At 54.2% G+C, this 16,090-nt stretch overlaps 1 protein-coding gene across 2 annotated transcripts in view; it reads left to right on the forward strand.

Annotated features, from left to right (window-relative positions):
* Rph3a (rabphilin 3A) overlaps nt 1–16,090 on the forward strand; it is a 53,654-nt gene that overhangs the window by 13,434 nt on the left and 24,130 nt on the right. For both annotated transcript variants that reach the window (XM_077105314.1, XM_077105315.1), the window contains 3 exons: nt 791–937; nt 14,694–14,823; nt 15,918–16,004. In XM_077105314.1, coding sequence (XP_076961429.1) covers nt 791–937; nt 14,694–14,823; nt 15,918–16,004 — 364 coding nt within the window. The remainder of the gene's footprint in view (nt 1–790; nt 938–14,693; nt 14,824–15,917; nt 16,005–16,090) is intronic.

Raw genomic sequence — 16,090 nt, forward strand, 5'->3', positions numbered from 1 at the left:
CAGCATTGACTGCTCCCAGCAGCCTCTGCTCTGCTAGACCATCTGCTTTCTCTAGCCTCAGTCTCCCCATCAGGAAATAAGGGCAAGGACAGTCCCCGCCTTGTAGGGTGATGTGAGGACTCAGTGAGGTGACGTGGGCACCCTGTAGGAACTATGACAGTGTCTGCTTTTTAAAAAGGAGATGACCACAGGGAGGAACCTGAATGTTACTGGAGACTTTGGGGCTGGGAGCCTGGATGTTATGTGAGATCCAGAGGCACTGGTGTCATCCTGGGACCCAGGGCTGTGACTGCCAGGCAGGGGTCCAGCTGTAGAAGTCTGCTCTGGAATCTTCCTGAGGTCATTACCTTCCTGGTTCCCATGAGCCTGTAGCCAATGTTCCCTGCAGAGCACCTACAGGTGCAAGTACTTAATAAAAACACCCATCAGATGTGATCCCAGCAGCTTGGGAGGCTGAGGCAGGAGGATCGTGAGTTCAAAGCCAGCCTCAGCCACTTAGCAAGGCCCTAAGCAACTCAGCAAGACTCTGTCTCTAAATAAAATGTAAGTGCTGGAGATGTGGCTGGGTGATTAAGTGCCCCTGGTTCAATGCTCGGTATCCAAAAAAACAAACAACCCTGTGAGGGAGGCTGAGTCCCACTTTGCAGATGAGCGGCTGGGGCTGGGGCCGTGCGGGGAGCTCCTCTTGCACAGTGAGTTTCCCACCCGCCAGCGTCAGGGCCTGACCACTCCTCCACGCTGCCTGCTGGGCTTTGCGTCCAGCCTCACACGGTCCCAAATTGCCTTTCAGGCTCCAGGCAGGCTGGAATGTCCACCCCAGCGGTCAGCCCGACAGACAGAGGAAGCAGGAAGAGCTGACGGACGAGGAGAAGGAGATCATCAACAGGGTGATCGCTCGAGCTGAGAAAATGGAAGAGATGGAGCAGGAGAGAATCGGGTGAGGCGCGGGGTGCAGGGGCGGGTCTGGGCTGCCTCGGGGCTCTGGCACGTGTGACTGGCAGGTGCAGCGCACCCAGACGGCGGAGTGGGGGCTCGGGCAGGGGGCGCAGCTGAACAGGAGAAACAGCGCCTGCCCTCCTAGAGCGCCGGGCCGGTGACTGTGCTCAGCAGCAGTGAGTCCACTATGTCAAAATAGAAAACAGGAGGATTTGAACCTCGAATGAATTCTGTAAGAGGAACGGGGGGCCCATCACAGGTCCCCGCTTGGCTGCTGTGGGTCCTGGGCCTGTGGCTTCTGCCCGCTGTGCCTGGAGTGGCAGGATGGGGGAAGGAACCCCCACTGGCAGGCTAGGGGACGGAATCCAGGTCCCGGTCCAGGTGCCCCTGTGCCCTGTGCTTAGTGAGCAGGAGGGGAGAACTCGGTGGATGGCAGAGAGGCCAGGCTGATAGGAAGCAGGCGTGGTGTGTGCAGAAGAGAGTGACGAAATCCAGGAGCACAGACAGCGCTAGGGACATGGATGGCACGTGGGTGGGCTGGAGAAGGGGCAGCGGGGGAAATGTGAGTGCTCACAGGGTGAGGGGGTGACCTAGAGAAAAGGGGAGACAGCAGTGGGGGCCTCTTGAAGTGGGCGGAAACTGGGTGCTCAGATGCAGAGAGGCCGGCAGAGGGCTCCCAGAAACCTGGGTCTCAAGTGGGAAATTTGAGGGTGCAGTGCAATGAGAACCCCACCCCCAGGCCCTCCGGGCAGCAGCCACCGCTGCCAGCCACTGACAACCTCTGCCGCTGACCCCCCCTCGCGCACACCCAGCGGGGGGTTAACCAGGTTCTTGGAGGAAAGTGATGTTCCCCAGACACAGAATGTGGGTGACTTTGATTTCAGTTTCTGCAAAGGCTTTTATGTGGGGCTGGCTGGGGAGATCAGAGCGGCTGTTGACAAAGGACAGACTCCCGCCACCCGGCACGTTCTGGCACATTCTAGCTGTGTGCTTCCTCCTCGGAGGGGCTCCTATGGGCTCAGCAGCTCTGCTTGGCTTGGATTCTTATTTGTATTTTAAAAGATATTTCAGGAATGAGGAGTTCTGCAGGCCACAGGTGTGAGTGTGTGTGTGTGTGTGTGTGTGTGTGTGTGTACTGACCTCTCGTACAGCGACAAGCCTCAGCCTGCAGGCATGAAGGTCAAGTCTAGCCTCTGGAAGCAAATGTTCCTCTCACTCTTTTTCCTGCAGAGCACTTCCTACCAGCTACAATATTTAACACTCTATATATTTAGTTTGATTACTGTATGCCACTCTGGATGGATCAAATATGAGAGTCCCCAAAGTAGGGGACTCTGATAGAACCTGGCACATAGTAGGTGCATAGCAATGTACTTTTTTGAGTGAATGAATGAACTTGGCCCACCATGCTGCCTGCCAGTTTCTCTGTGCATCCCCTGTGGCCCAGGGAGTATAGAATCTTGTCCGGGGTCCAAATTCCCAGGGAGAGTTCTCTGATTGGCTGGCACATGTCACGTGCTATCCCTCCTCCAATCAGTTGCAGCCAGGGATAAGAGCCCAGGTTGTGCCAATAGGAGGAGCTGCTTCGGGAGGTCAAGTTGAGAGCATCCCTGGGGACTGAGCAGATTCCAGCTTGGGCCTTTGACAACAGGGTAGGGGTGGCCCTGCCCTGGTCTCCCTGGCCTGGCACATTCTCCCACCAAGTGGCAGCAGACCACAGTGGTTAGCAACTGAGGACCCGAAGTTAGAGAGAACTGGGTTGAAACTGGAGCTGTCACTCACTCTACATGGGGTCTTAGGTAAACCAAGTTATCTCCCTGTGCCTCAGTTTCCTCACCTGCAAGGTGGAAGGCACTTCCGCAGGTACTTCTTGGTGAGTAATGGATTAGCATGCAAAGGACTGTCGGGGCTTTGCCCTGGTCACATGCTCAATGGACAAGGGCAACTACTTAACAGCGAGTTAAAGGAGAGAGAGAGGAGGCTAATTTTTGATGCTAAGTGAAGCCTCGGTTTACAATCAAGCCCGGGAATTCTGCAGCCTCTGGCTTCCCCTGAAGGAGACGTGAGAAGCCTCCAGGGAAGCTCTGTCAAATCCCTGCTGACAGAGTGTACCTTTGCTGAGGCCATGATTTCTGCCTGGCTTCCCCGAGTCCGGGGGACAGTCTCGGAAGATTCTAGCTGCGGCTGTCTCTCTGCACCTCCCAGCAGCAGCCCGGGCCTGTAGCATTGCCAGAGGCAACCCCCGTGCTATTTGTGTCTTCTAAGCTCCAACCTGCCCTCCTTCCTGCTCCACCCACGCTTCCACGGGAGGGGATCAGAGCGGAGTTGGATAAAAGTGGAGTGAGACATCAGACCTGGAGGAAGACGGGAAGAGGGGTGCCATCTGGGCTCCCGCTGTAGAATCTGAGGCGCTCAGTGAACAAGACGTCAGGAGCCCAGCTTCTCATCCATCCACAGTGGGGCTGCTCCGGGGGGAACCCCACCCTGCCTGCTTGACTGAGCTCTTGAAGCAAAGGAGCCCTAACTGATAAAATGTCAGGAATGTGTGTCTGTGCCCCCTTATGGCCCCAGATCCCACCTCGGCCAGGCTGGGTTTTCTCTATTACCTGAGGCGAAGTCATCATAGTCAGGTATAGGATCATTATTAACAAACATGCCAAATATTCATCATAACAGGTACTGCTTACTGAGCACTTACTATGTGCCAAGTGCTATCGTTGTAAAACCTCATTGGAAGGAACTCTTTAACTCCAGTTCTCTGATTGGCCGGCATAAGTCACCTGCTATCCCTCCATCACCTGTCATAACGTAACAACCTCCCAACCCTATCAAGTAAGTGCTATTAGCCTCTCGTCTTTCAGGTGAGAAAACTGAGAATTAAGTTGTTTGGGTCACTTCTCCAAGGTCACAGAGAGGCTAGGTACCCACCCCTCTCTGGCTGACTCTCAGAACCATGCTCTTAATTATGAGACCTCTCTCCCCAGGGCCTGTCACTCTATTCTTGGACTCTCTATGACCCGAAATTTTTAAGAGCCCAGGTTTGGAGGGGACAGTTTGGGGGCTGGAGGCAGGACCCTCTTCCGTGCCTGCCCAGTGATTCTTTGTGGCATTTATCCATCAGTCATGGTCATTGCGGCCTGAGCTGGCCCCGTGCCGCTGTGTCCAGAGACTCCAGGGGGAAGGGCCTTCAGACCCTCCAGCTCCTTGGGTAGCTTCATTAGCATTGGCCATTCTGGGGGCCCTGGAGCCCAGGCCCACTTCAGACCAGAGCTGCCTTCTCCTGGAGCCCCGAGCATCCGTCAGACCGTCCCCGCACCTTGACACGACACCTAGATCCAGGATAGGTGGGAGTTGCTGGGTCTCTTAATGACGGACACCTTTTCCACCACATTCTATCATAGAGGGGGAGATAGACCCCATCTCCCTGTGGAAAGAACAGCGTGTGTTTCCAGGAATGGAGGCCATTATGGGGAACCATCTTTAGAGACTCTCACATTATGTAAAAGCAGAAATTTAATATAAGAATTCAGATGTATCAGAGGAGCCAAGGAGGACATGGTCTGCCTCAGGAAAAGCCTGCTTCTCATCCCCAGTGGGAGAAAACACACCCAGGCCACTCACTCATCCTCGGCTTCTATAGCTCTTCTTGGTCCTAATTCCAGACTCCCAGGGAAGGAGCTCTGATTGGCCCAGTTCACCCTCTTTGTCTGCCCCTCAACCAATCAGCTGTGGCCACAGGTACCAAGTCAACCTGCTCTGTCCAGCGCCTCTCAGAGACATTTGCTGATGGTTCCTGCTCATCCACGGACAGACTGGCAGCTGGGTAGCTACCACCTGAGGTCAGCTTCCCTCAACAGATGGCCCCCAAAAGTAATTAGATTTGTCATTAACCTCGGCGTCCAGACACGGTGATGGAGGAGGAAGTCGGAGGGACAGAGAGAGACCTGTCATGGACAGAAGATGCTGCACTCCGTCCACCTCCCCACCTGGGCTCCCCCACGCCCCATCCTTCTGGCACAGAACGTTTCCAAACTATGGACAGAGGACAAAGTCGTGAGTGACGGCTGAAACTTGGCTGCGCCTACCGATGTCAGCGCCTTCCCTGGGTGTGACAAGGAGATGGTGAGCGCACCCAACTCTCCTCTTCCCAAAAGAGGACACCCCCCCGCCCCTGCCCCACCTGGTTCTAGACGCTCCATGGATAGGATTCAGAGGTTTGGGGCTCGCCAGGATCATGGGCTTATTTATGCATGTCCACATGGGCATTTTCAGAAGACATATTTAGAGATCTCATCATGTTTGGGGGGAGCACTGAACCCCCCAGGGCTGAGAACCAGTCTCCCCAGGGATTAGAGCCGTGCGCTCCAACACCCACCGCGCCCCACCCCGTGCTTCACGGGATCGGCCTTAGATGCCAACGAGAGCTTTCTGAATTCCACAACCAGCACAGCGCCTGCCACCGAGGAGGGCACCGATCAGCAAACATCGTGTGACCCACAGCCCAGCTGGCCACGTCCCCCCATGGGTCCTCATTCACCTCGAGGCCTCCCTGACCTCATTGTGAAATGGGAGGTCGGTCCAGCCACACAGCCGCCAAGTCCCCGTGGCCCAGGGCTTTTTGGCCTCAGTACTCGTGACATTTGGGACAGACGGTTCTTTGCTGGAGAGCCGTCGTGTGCACTGTCAGGTGCTTAGCAGCCTCGCTGGCCTCTGTCCACTGGATGCCTGTAACAACACCTCTCCAGGTGTGACCACCAATAGTGTCTGCAGACACTGCCCAGTGTCCCCCGAGGCGGCCAAGTCACCCCCTGTTGAGAACCATCACTCTTGCCCTTTTGCTGGTGGTTCTCAAAGAGGAAAAAACATTTGCTTAGAATCTTCCCATTAGAAGATTCCTTAGAATCCTCCTCCCGTCTTAGGGAAGGAATCACAACAGATGGCTGGTGTGAAGCATCCCTTGCCGGCACCAAGTTCTATGTCCCTGTATTAATGAAATCCTCACCACGGCCTTAGGTGGTACCCCACGTCACCACCATTCCTATTTCACAGACGAGAAAACTGAGGCACAGAGAGGCTAAGCAACCTTTTCAGAGTCACAATTCATAAGTCATGGGAGTGGGATTATGAACCCGGGATGACTAACCCTAGGGCTAGAGTCCTATCCCGCCTTCCACAGAGAAACATTCATCTCCAAGGGCTGTACGGGGAATTCTGAACATTTTATATTTCCTCTAGTCCTCTTAATGTCCTCCCTGAGAAACAGACCTTTGTCCTGTTTTACCATCAAGGAAACTGAAGCTCAGCAAGGTTAAGCCACTTGCCCAGGGGTACACAGTCTTTATGTAACCAAACCAGACTTTGAACTTGAATCTGTCTTTCACTGTCTCCTCTTGTCTTTGGAGCCTGCAGGGGGGGAAGGCACCTGACAGATGGTTTCAGGGAGAGAATCGATAATATCCACAGGTTGCCCCACATATTCATCAGCCTGATGGATTCGCCCTCACCTACGTCTTCCTTCAATAGGACAGTTCCTTTCTGCCTGCCACGGTAGGCTTTGTCCCCTGCAGCCCCCAGAACTAGATTCTCTAGACACTGTTTACCACCACAAGGAAGACAGGCACCACAAGGAGCTCAGCAGGACTGAGCCCCAACTATAAGCACTGAACAAAACTAAGACTTTGTTCTCCTAGCTGCCAGTCCCTTCTCTGCCCCTATTGGGCTGTGTGCCCTTGGGCAGGTGCCTTGATTTCTCCATCTGTAAAGTGGAAATGCAGGTTGATGAAGGCTTAAGGAAAACATGCATGTGGAGTACTTAGCACAGCACCCAGTCACAGTAAACACTCACACGACTGTTCCTGTGAGGTAGCACCTTGCTCAGCGCTACCTCAGCTCGGCGGAGCCCTCTCTGTGTCTTTGTCTCTTGACTTCCTCAATCCGGGTGCCGGGCTGACCCCCTCCCCAAAGTGCTGAGGCTTAGGCAGGAATCCCGTTCACCAAGTCAGAGACTGGGATCTCTGGCTCCCGGCAGGTGACAGTGATAAACAACATGAGGATGAACGAGTCTGACAGGCGCACACCTCGCTCGCCAGCCGCTCGGTCAGTCATCCGAGGACACGTTCCCGAGAGACCCTGCGCCAGAGCCCCAGGCCGGCCTCGGCCCACAGCCGCTCCCCGTGTGCAGCAGATGGTGCGGCGCTGGCTTCAGAAAGTGCCAAGTTCAATAAACTCAATGGAACAAAGAGGGTGGGGGATGAGTGAGGGGCCGAGTCTGGAGGTGACGGCGAGTGAGAGAAGAAAGAGACAGACAGACAGACAGACAGACAGAGATGGAGAGACACACGCACCTCCGCCCCGCTGGGCTACGTTTTCCTAAATCCTCGTGAACTTGGTCTTCCAAGTTCAAGTGTTCAAAGGCAGCCACTGGGCTCCACCCGCTGCGTGCCGTTTCCTGCACAGGGACCTGCGGGGCGGCGCGTGCTCTGTCCATCTCCTCCACATCCCGGGTCTCTGCAGCAACAGAGCTGGATGGCTCTAGAGCTGTCTCTTGACGTTTTCGGAGGATACTTTGGGATTTTCCAAGGAACCTGAGCTGAACAAGCAGGCGGCTGAGATCCTCCGGTGGCCTCCAGCACTTGTTTGCAGAAGCAAGCAGATCCCCTTGGCCCCTGGGCTGAGCAGCCTGCCGGCACGAGGAGGCGTGCCCGTGCACGTGGGTTCTGAACACACGGGGAACTTGTGCCTCTGGAGAAGTGCCGGGGCAGACGCGTTCACACGTGGCACCTGCCACCTGTGTGTGTCTAGAAATGGGCCGTGAGGTCTATGAAGCCCTAGTCGGTTCAGCCCCTTGAAAAGCTTTAGAAGGATAAGTTGTGGAGGCAGATGGCCACACCCTGGTCACAAGGGCAACCGAGTCCAGGGAATTATAAAAGCCACACCTCTCCAGAACAAAGAAGGAGCAGCCACTGTCATTGAGTAGGGACCACCCGCAGGCATTTTGCCAATATTCTGATTTTATCTTTGCAACAATCCTCGGAGGTAAGGACTTTATTTTCCCTAATTTACAAATGAAGGAAACTGAGGCTCAGAAAGGTTAAATCACTTTCCTGGGTCCCAGAGCCAGGCAGTGGCTAAACTCAGATACAGAACCCAAAAACTCAGTCCAGAGTTGGCACCCGGCCTAGATTCTGCAACTGTGTGTGTGTGTGTGAGTGTGATGTCTCTGTGGAGGGACTCTACAGTGACATGGGGCTGGGCAGGAACACCTGGAGAAGGTGACCGGACACTCATAGCATCTAAAGCTGGCCTGGGCTGATGTCCACAGCCAGGCGCCAGGGGAGGAGGCTAGGGTCAGATGGAGACCCGAGGAGGTGGAAATGGAACCCGGTGGGTGTGCTCAGCAGGCCCCCCAAGATGTGCACATCTGCATTCCTAGGATGGTCCTTCCAAGGGACTTTGCAGATGTGACCAAGAATCTTGGGATGGCAAGATAACCCCAGATTATCCAGGGAGACCCCACGTCATGGCAGAGGTGCCCGTGCAAGGGAGGCGGGAGGGTCAGCATCACAGAGTGGGAGATGCCACACACCACTAGCTTTGAAGATGAGGGAGCGGCCACGAGCCAGGAAACTCAGACAGCTGCCGGAGGCTGCAAAAGTCAGGGAGCCCCGCCGGGAAGAATGGACCCCCGCCAACACCTCGACTTTACCCAGCGTGAGCATCTGCCCTGCAGAACTGTCCTTGGACTCCCATCATCTTAGGCCACCAAGTCCGTGATTGTTTATTGCAACAGCAACAGGAAATGCACAGGGTGACTCCCAAGGCCTGGTGGCTTGCAGAGGCATCTCATGGCCTCCTAAGGGGGTCTGGCACCATCCCTGAGTTGGACCCTCTTGGGCCAGCATTGTCACTTGGAAAGAACTGGCTGAGTCCCACACGTAGACAAAGTCCAGAACCTGCCTTGTTCCACCAGGACCTCACTCTCTGAGCCTCGGGGGCTCTGTTCACACGTTCGTGTGTCGTCTCCAAAGGGGGCAAGTTGGGTCTTCTCTGCCTAAGACCTTGCCGCTGTCCTGGGCCAGGGACCCTCAACTCCTTCCACCCAGCCCACCAGCCCTGCCGAGCACGACCTTTGTACCTGCTGATCCCCTTTTAAGGACCATCCTGGAAGTCCCTGTGCCTCTTCATGAGTTCTCACAGCTGTCCCTACTCGTCTTCAGAGTGCTCCCCGTGAGTGTCATCATGAGGATCCGAGTGATCATTTAAATAAAGTCTGAATCCCTCCCTAGAGCCTCAGCTTCCTGAGGGCAGGACCGTCCGCCTTTCTCAACGTCAACTCCTGCCTGCCAGCTCGCAGCAGGTGCTCCATAAATAAGCGTCGATTAGATGACAACGTTTGGGTGGCAAAGTCAGACCAGCCGGGAATCCACTTCCCACCACCTCCAAGGAGCATCCACTGGTGCCCAGAGGAGGGGATGACCCTCTTTGGTACCTGTGGAGCCTCCTGAGAAATAGAAGGTGCCCACTGACTTCACCCAGTGACCAACAGTTTCCTTTAAGCACTAGTCTGTGACGGACGCCTCCTGGACATGAGCAGGGTCACATAGTGAATGTGGCATGTAAAGAGCTAGCTAGAGGGTGACAGCTTCTTATAGTGTCCAGCTCATTGGCACTTAACATTTGCCCAGGCAAATAAAACCAGTCTGTCTGCAGGGACTGGTCTCCTTATGATTGGGGGTCCTTCCGTTTCAAAAAAGAAGAGAAAATTTTGATGTTTCAGCCCCAGGATCTGGAAAGCCCTGACTTACATCTCTGGAGGAAGCCTAGGTGCATCTCACCTAAGCTTCTTGGCTCAATCTGGGAAAAGGGGACCCAGGGAACCAAGTTCTTCCAAGGTAACTGGCTGAGACGAAGGATCAGACCCACATCTTATAACTCTTGTTCTGCAGACATTTCCCTTCACAAATGTGCTTTCCTCTCTAACGCAAGGTAATGCATTTGATTATAAGAGAGTTAAGAAAGTCACTGAGTCCAGCTCATTGGATGCTCTTAATGTGGAGGGCAGAGGAGATGAAGGCATCGAAGAAGAAATAAACACACAATCCCAGCGCCTGACGATGATCACTATGAATATTTTATGCGTCTCTTTCCTTGTTTTCGTTTTTGTTGAGTGCACACACTAGAGACTTTCAGGTGAGCATGCTGCGACCTCCTCTTGTACCCTGATTACGATTCTGCTCCTGGGTTTTTTAGTTTTCCCACGTAGCATGATCAGGACAGCGTCCCCCCTCACACCCACGCTCTGCCTTCCCCATCCATCCCCGGAAGAGCACTTCTCAAAGTGAAGCCAGGGATTCCCTGGCTGCAGAATGAGATCAGTGCAGATTCTCAGGCCTCATCCAATCCCAAGGACTCGTCCTCTGTGTGTGGAGCCCTGTCTCCATATGGGTCTAGCTGTGCCCGACATTTTTCGAGTCCCAACAGGACTGTGTGTGGGCTTACATACTGGCTTCTGGGCCAGATCCTTCTCCGAGAAGGTCGAGCCAGAGCCCCGGGCACTGGTGTTTGTCTGATGCTGGTGACTGACACACAGTGAGAGTCAACAGCATCTCTCCCATCAGGACACGTAAAAATAAAAACTTCTTCTGGGATGACAAACGGAACTGCTCTACCTCCAGGATCTGAACCCCTTGGGAGCCTCATGGTCCTTCTATGGCACACTTTTGATTTAGTTTCCTGCGGTTTTATTTTTGAGTTTAAAATCTTTGGCTTAGCATTTGTGTCCCTAGCATTTGAGGGTACAGAGAGGGGGTCCCAACAAGCAGGCTTCAGGAAGCTCCCCCGCTCACTCTCCATCTTTGGCCATCTGTGCCTCCCGCCCATCCTCTTTATTGGTCCTGAATCCATTATAACAAGGCCATGAGCTGGGACAACGGAATAATGGTCTCAGATCTGGGGGCTTCGGGTGTCATCTGCAGTCTCTGATCAGACCCTGAGTGCTCATGGGGCCTGTAGGATTGGAGGGGAAGGGGCAGGATTTCATGTCGGTTTGCAAATGGCGTGTAAATCAGTAACCTTTATTGCTCAGGAAGACGTGGGAAACCCTTTGGTTGCCCTAAGCAAGTGCTCTGCAGTTTAGAACGGGATCCTCTATTACATGTTATCTTCCCACGAGGCCCCAGCAAAGCTGGCCATGAGGCAGGGAGCCACCGGGGCTTTGTGGAACATGACCATGGTCTCCTGAAGCGGAGAACCAGCTCCCAGCCTGGCTGTGTGATCCCGGCAAGCCTCGCCCTGTCTCTGTGCTTCAGCATCAACAAGGGTAGAAGAGCAGGATCTATTTTCTTGCTAGGGAAGTGGGTGGAGATGAGCGATCGAGACAAGACGGTGGACAAGTAAATGTCACCAGGGCACTTATCCCTGTCCTTCAAACCTAATTCATGGTCTCATAATATTTTATAAATCAGAGGCATTGAAAGGCTTCCTGAAATTTATCTACTCCCAGCTTCTTCAAATTGTTTTTAAACCCTGGAAGCAGCTTTGCAAAGGAGACCCAATTGAGGAGCGCAGACAGGCAGGACAGATCAATGTAGACATGCTCCGGTGAAGTGGATCATGGTGGCCACTTGCGATCTCCCACCAGGCCATCACTGGGAACAGCCCTGAACTGGCTCTACGGGTCCCCTGGGGGGCCAAGAAGCACCGTTGGAGAAGCGCTGATGTAGCCCGATGCCTCCTGTTTCCCAGGGGAGGCTGAAACCCTAGCAGGCGAAACCCAAGACGAAAATCCAGGTTTCTAGAGGGTTATTTAGGGAAGCAGAAGGAGAGACAGACAGCAGTTGGGTTTCTTGTCCCAACTGCAGGGGACAGAAGCAGCTGGGATGACAACCCAGAGCACGTGCAACTGGGTTCTTGCCAATCACTGAGGGTCTCTTAGGGTGGGAAAGGCAGAGTTATCAATCAGGGCAGAGAAGGGACAGCTCGAGGGGACCTCCATGGCTGTTCCTGGCCTGCGGCTGTGTGGTAAAGTAGTTCCTATGGGAACTCGGGAGCCAGACCGCCTGGATCTGAATCTTAGCTTTTACCACTTCTTAGCTGTGTGACCTTGGGCAAATTGCTTAACCCCTCTGTGCCGCAGTTTTCTCATTTAATAAGACAGGGTGCTCCCCGTCGAAATGATTATAGGTCAAGAATGTGTCGAATACACCTGGCCTGCAGCTCGGCACAGCTTAGCCACACAGCCGTGCCGTGGATACGGGCCGTTTCCCTTCATGATGGTGGGGCTGGCAGCAGATCAGACTTCAAACTTCACAGCGCAGCTCCTACTAAGGAGTGCTGTTTTGCACCATGGTAAGGCTAAGAAGAGTCCGTAGCCCTTGACTCCTAACATGGCTGGAAGGATTTGTTAAGAAAATCAACACAGAGTGCTGATCTCTGAACCTGGTCCTAGTTAGTGACCTGTGAGTCCAGGGAGGAGCCAGCAAGGGCGGGGAGGTGAGGAGGAGCGGGGGAGGCTGCTGCCTTCAACTCTGCGCTTCCTGCCTCCGGCCCAGTTCCTCCGACCTGGGTCCCTGGGGAGGCTCTGGGACCTGCAGCCAGGGCTCCTCCAGGACAGAATGGCTCCTGTCCTGGATGCAGCACTAAGAGCAGTTGCTGTTTGTAACACTGAGGTCCGAGCACTGGAGGGGGTGGCAGGAGCCAGCCGGCAGGGCTGTCTATGACACCCAAGTCCCTCCCATGGCTTCTCACATGCCCAGTGTCCACAGCAAGACCCAGAGCATGGAAGGGTGGCCGGTCTTCTCCATCAGGGTCCACTGGCTGTGACTGCACTGAGACAAGGAAGGGCTCCAGCTTGGTGACGCTTAAAAACCCCCAAACCTGAAGCCAAAACAGGATGGCCAGGCCCAGGTCATCTAACACAGCCACGTCGCTTTGTTACTCAGGGACCCCGGAACCAGCAGCAGCATCACTTTGGAGCATTCTAGAAAAGCAGCACCTCAGAAGCCTGGTGGTTCAGAATCTGCAATTCGCTGAGGTCCCCCGTCACCTGTGTGCACATTACATTTGGCAAGATCTAAGGTCACCTACCCAAGACTCAGTTTCTGGTTTTGACTCTGCTGGTTCCCAACTGTGTAGCCTTGAGCAAGTCACTTAAAATCCCTGTGCCTCCCTTCCCTCATATGAAAAATGGCATAACAGTAGTGCTGATCTCCTGGGGAGAGGGCAAAGCACTTCCTACTGTGCCGGGCACGTGCTGCTGAGTCAGGGTAAGCTGTTATGCACCACTGGACGCACAGTTCCGCTCACTTTTACTGGGATACAAGCATGATGAGACAGCTGCTGTGACCTACCCAGTCATTGAGACAAGTGCCCAGATGTGCTGAAGTGGCTTCGAGCACACAGCAGGGATCAGAGCAGACCAGATCCCTGCCCAGAGGATCTCCCGGGCCGGGGGTGAGCAGCGTTGGTTTCACCATCAGCTAAGAGCTTAATGCAGATGATCTCGTAGCTACTTATAAATGTGACAGGTGCCCCAGGGAAGTACTGGTCACTCTTCCTGCAAGGACAGTAGGTGGTAAGAGGCTTCAGGGGAGTAATGGATCCTGAAAGAGGGGGGGACCCAGGCAGGGAGAACACAAGGGGGTGTGTGTTACAGAAAAAGAGGTCACAGGCGCGTGCATGGGGGTGCATTCCAGGCACGGGTGACAGAGCGTGTAAAAGCACAGGGGACAACAGGAGCTGAAGGAAGGCTGGTGTAACCAGAGACGCTGCTCTCACCCCTGAAGTTGCATCCAAGCCACCCGGAGGGCTTGCAAAACCAGATTGCTGGGCCGACCTCTAGAATTTCGGCTTCAGCTGGGCTGGGACCCAAGAAGGCACACATCTCACAGGTTCCTGGGTGTCGGTCATGCTGCTGGTTTGTGATGATGCTTGGAGACCCGCTGCATGGGGACAATCAGGCAAGACCAAGAGAAGAAGAGGTTTGAGGTTTCACCTTGGCCAGACCACATAGGGCCACGGGAGCTGCAAGGCACAGGGAGGCACCAGGGGCTGGGGGTGACCAGATCCAGCTTGTTTGAGGAATGTCAACATGGCAGTGGGGGGAAGAGCAGGTTGTAAAAGAACATGGGTGGCAATAGGAAGCCTGTAGGAGGCTACTCAGTTATCCAGAAGAGAGGCGGCAGTGGCTGGGTTGAGGTGAAGACCGACAGGAATGGACAGATTCCAGAAGAGTCAGAGAGGCGGACACATAGCAATTGGTGATTGGACTGGATCATTGAATGTCGGGGGAGCAGGGGGTCCAGGAAGACCCCAAGCCTTCTGGTTTGACCTAGTTAACCTGTGGCCACATCATCTCCTGAGCATGGGGATCAGGCTTGCTGGGGATGGGGACAGAGATGGAGAGCCTCCAAGATGTCAAGTTTGGTTTGAAAGCATGAGTGTCAGATCCAGGTGACGTCGCATGGATAGTTAGGTCACAGGGCTGGAGCTCGGAAGGCAGTTCCTCAGGAGGAGGCAACTTGAGATGCAGAGGGCCACTGCAGGTTCTTCATGGTAAGTCGATAGAACAGCTGTTGGGGGCGTGAGCTTTGAGCCAGTCTTTGGTGGTTCTGAGAAGGTATCAGAAGTTTGCACACATGTGTGCTTCTCTGGAGAAGGGTCCAGAGCCATGGTCAGAAGCTCAAGGGCAGATGGCACTGAAGGGTATGCGCGTGGGCCCTGGTCCTGTGAGGTCCTTAGTGCCTTGTCTCTGCTTTCAGGCGCCTGGTGGACCGACTGGAGAACATGAGGAAGAGCGTGGCTGGGGACGGGGTGAACCGCTGCATACTATGCGGAGAGCAGCTGGGGATGCTGGGCTCGGCCTGTGTCGTGTGTGAGGACTGTAAGAAGGTACCTCGTCCACTCCCCTCCTTTCTTGCTCAGCGCTGGCTCTGGGGGCCTTGAGTCTCGGGGATGGAGCTTGAATCCTGCAAAATAGGAATTCTCCTGCGATGCTCCCATGCCCAAGTGTCTGCCAAGGTCATCCTGATCCCACTTCCTCCCCTAATGTCCCCTTAGAGCTCAGCTCCACACGGGATGGACTTGGCTGTGTCTTAGTGAGTTACTTGTCAGCTAAAGAGCGTGCTGGGCACACGTGCACACACACATGTGTGGAGGGCCAGCATCCTCTCACCTGGGATTGTGGGTAAAGGAGACTCAGAAATCCCCTGTGCAGGCAAGTTAGAGCTATTGGGCTCTGAGACCATTTGTCCTCGAAGGGAAATCTCTCTGAGCTCTCCTCCCCCTCCACCCTTTGCCCCAAACTGTCTGCACTTGACAATGCCAGGCCAGAGATAGCCCTGTCTTTAGATCTATTTGATTATGATCAAGGCGATTCCAATTAATGTCTCCAGAGGGAGGACATTCATGATGCCCCTCCGTCCCTTCTGCATGGTATCCCATTTAGCAATTAACGTGGGATATTGGGGAAAGCTTATTTATTCGAAAAACTTATCTGATTCAGCCAACCAGATAAGAAGAATCGTGTGACTTATCAGGTTTTCCTTGCTGTTTGGCGGTCAAGAAATTCAACCCCAAACATAGTGTTCCACCCCACAGACATGGCCTGCAGTCAGGTAGCCTCCTTCTCCATGGAGAGTTGAACTGGTCATTGCCAAGGTTGCCCTGGATCCTTTGAGGGAAGAAAGAAGAAAATGGGTGTATGGTCTTTCCTCTTAAAAATCATGCCAATGCTGCATAGTTACTGAAAACTGTCCCTAATGGACCCCTGGAGAATTCCTTCCTCCAGGGCTTGGGAATGACTCCAGTGCTCATTACTGGAAATAAGACTCAAATTGGAACTCGATTCTAATAGACCTTGACCATGGAAGAAAGGGTGCGAAGAAAGGAGAGTTCTAGATCTCTGCCCCTCCCAGACCCTTCCCCATCCCCAGCAGCTCAGGGCATGGCTCTCCTGAGTGCTGGTTGGGCTCTTTTGTCCCCAGAATGTATGCACCAAGTGTGGGGTGGAGACCTCCAACAACCGCCCGCACCCCGTGTGGCTCTGTAAGATCTGCATGGAGCAGAGAGAGGTGAGTGGCCCCTCCCCTTTGCCCGCCCCCTCTCCTCCCTGGGATCAGGGAGACTGGAGGGAAGGAGGCTGGGCATTCTGGGTGGG

This window comes from Callospermophilus lateralis, chromosome 1, assembly GCF_048772815.1.
Source record: "Callospermophilus lateralis isolate mCalLat2 chromosome 1, mCalLat2.hap1, whole genome shotgun sequence".
NCBI lineage: Eukaryota > Metazoa > Chordata > Mammalia > Rodentia > Sciuridae > Callospermophilus > Callospermophilus lateralis.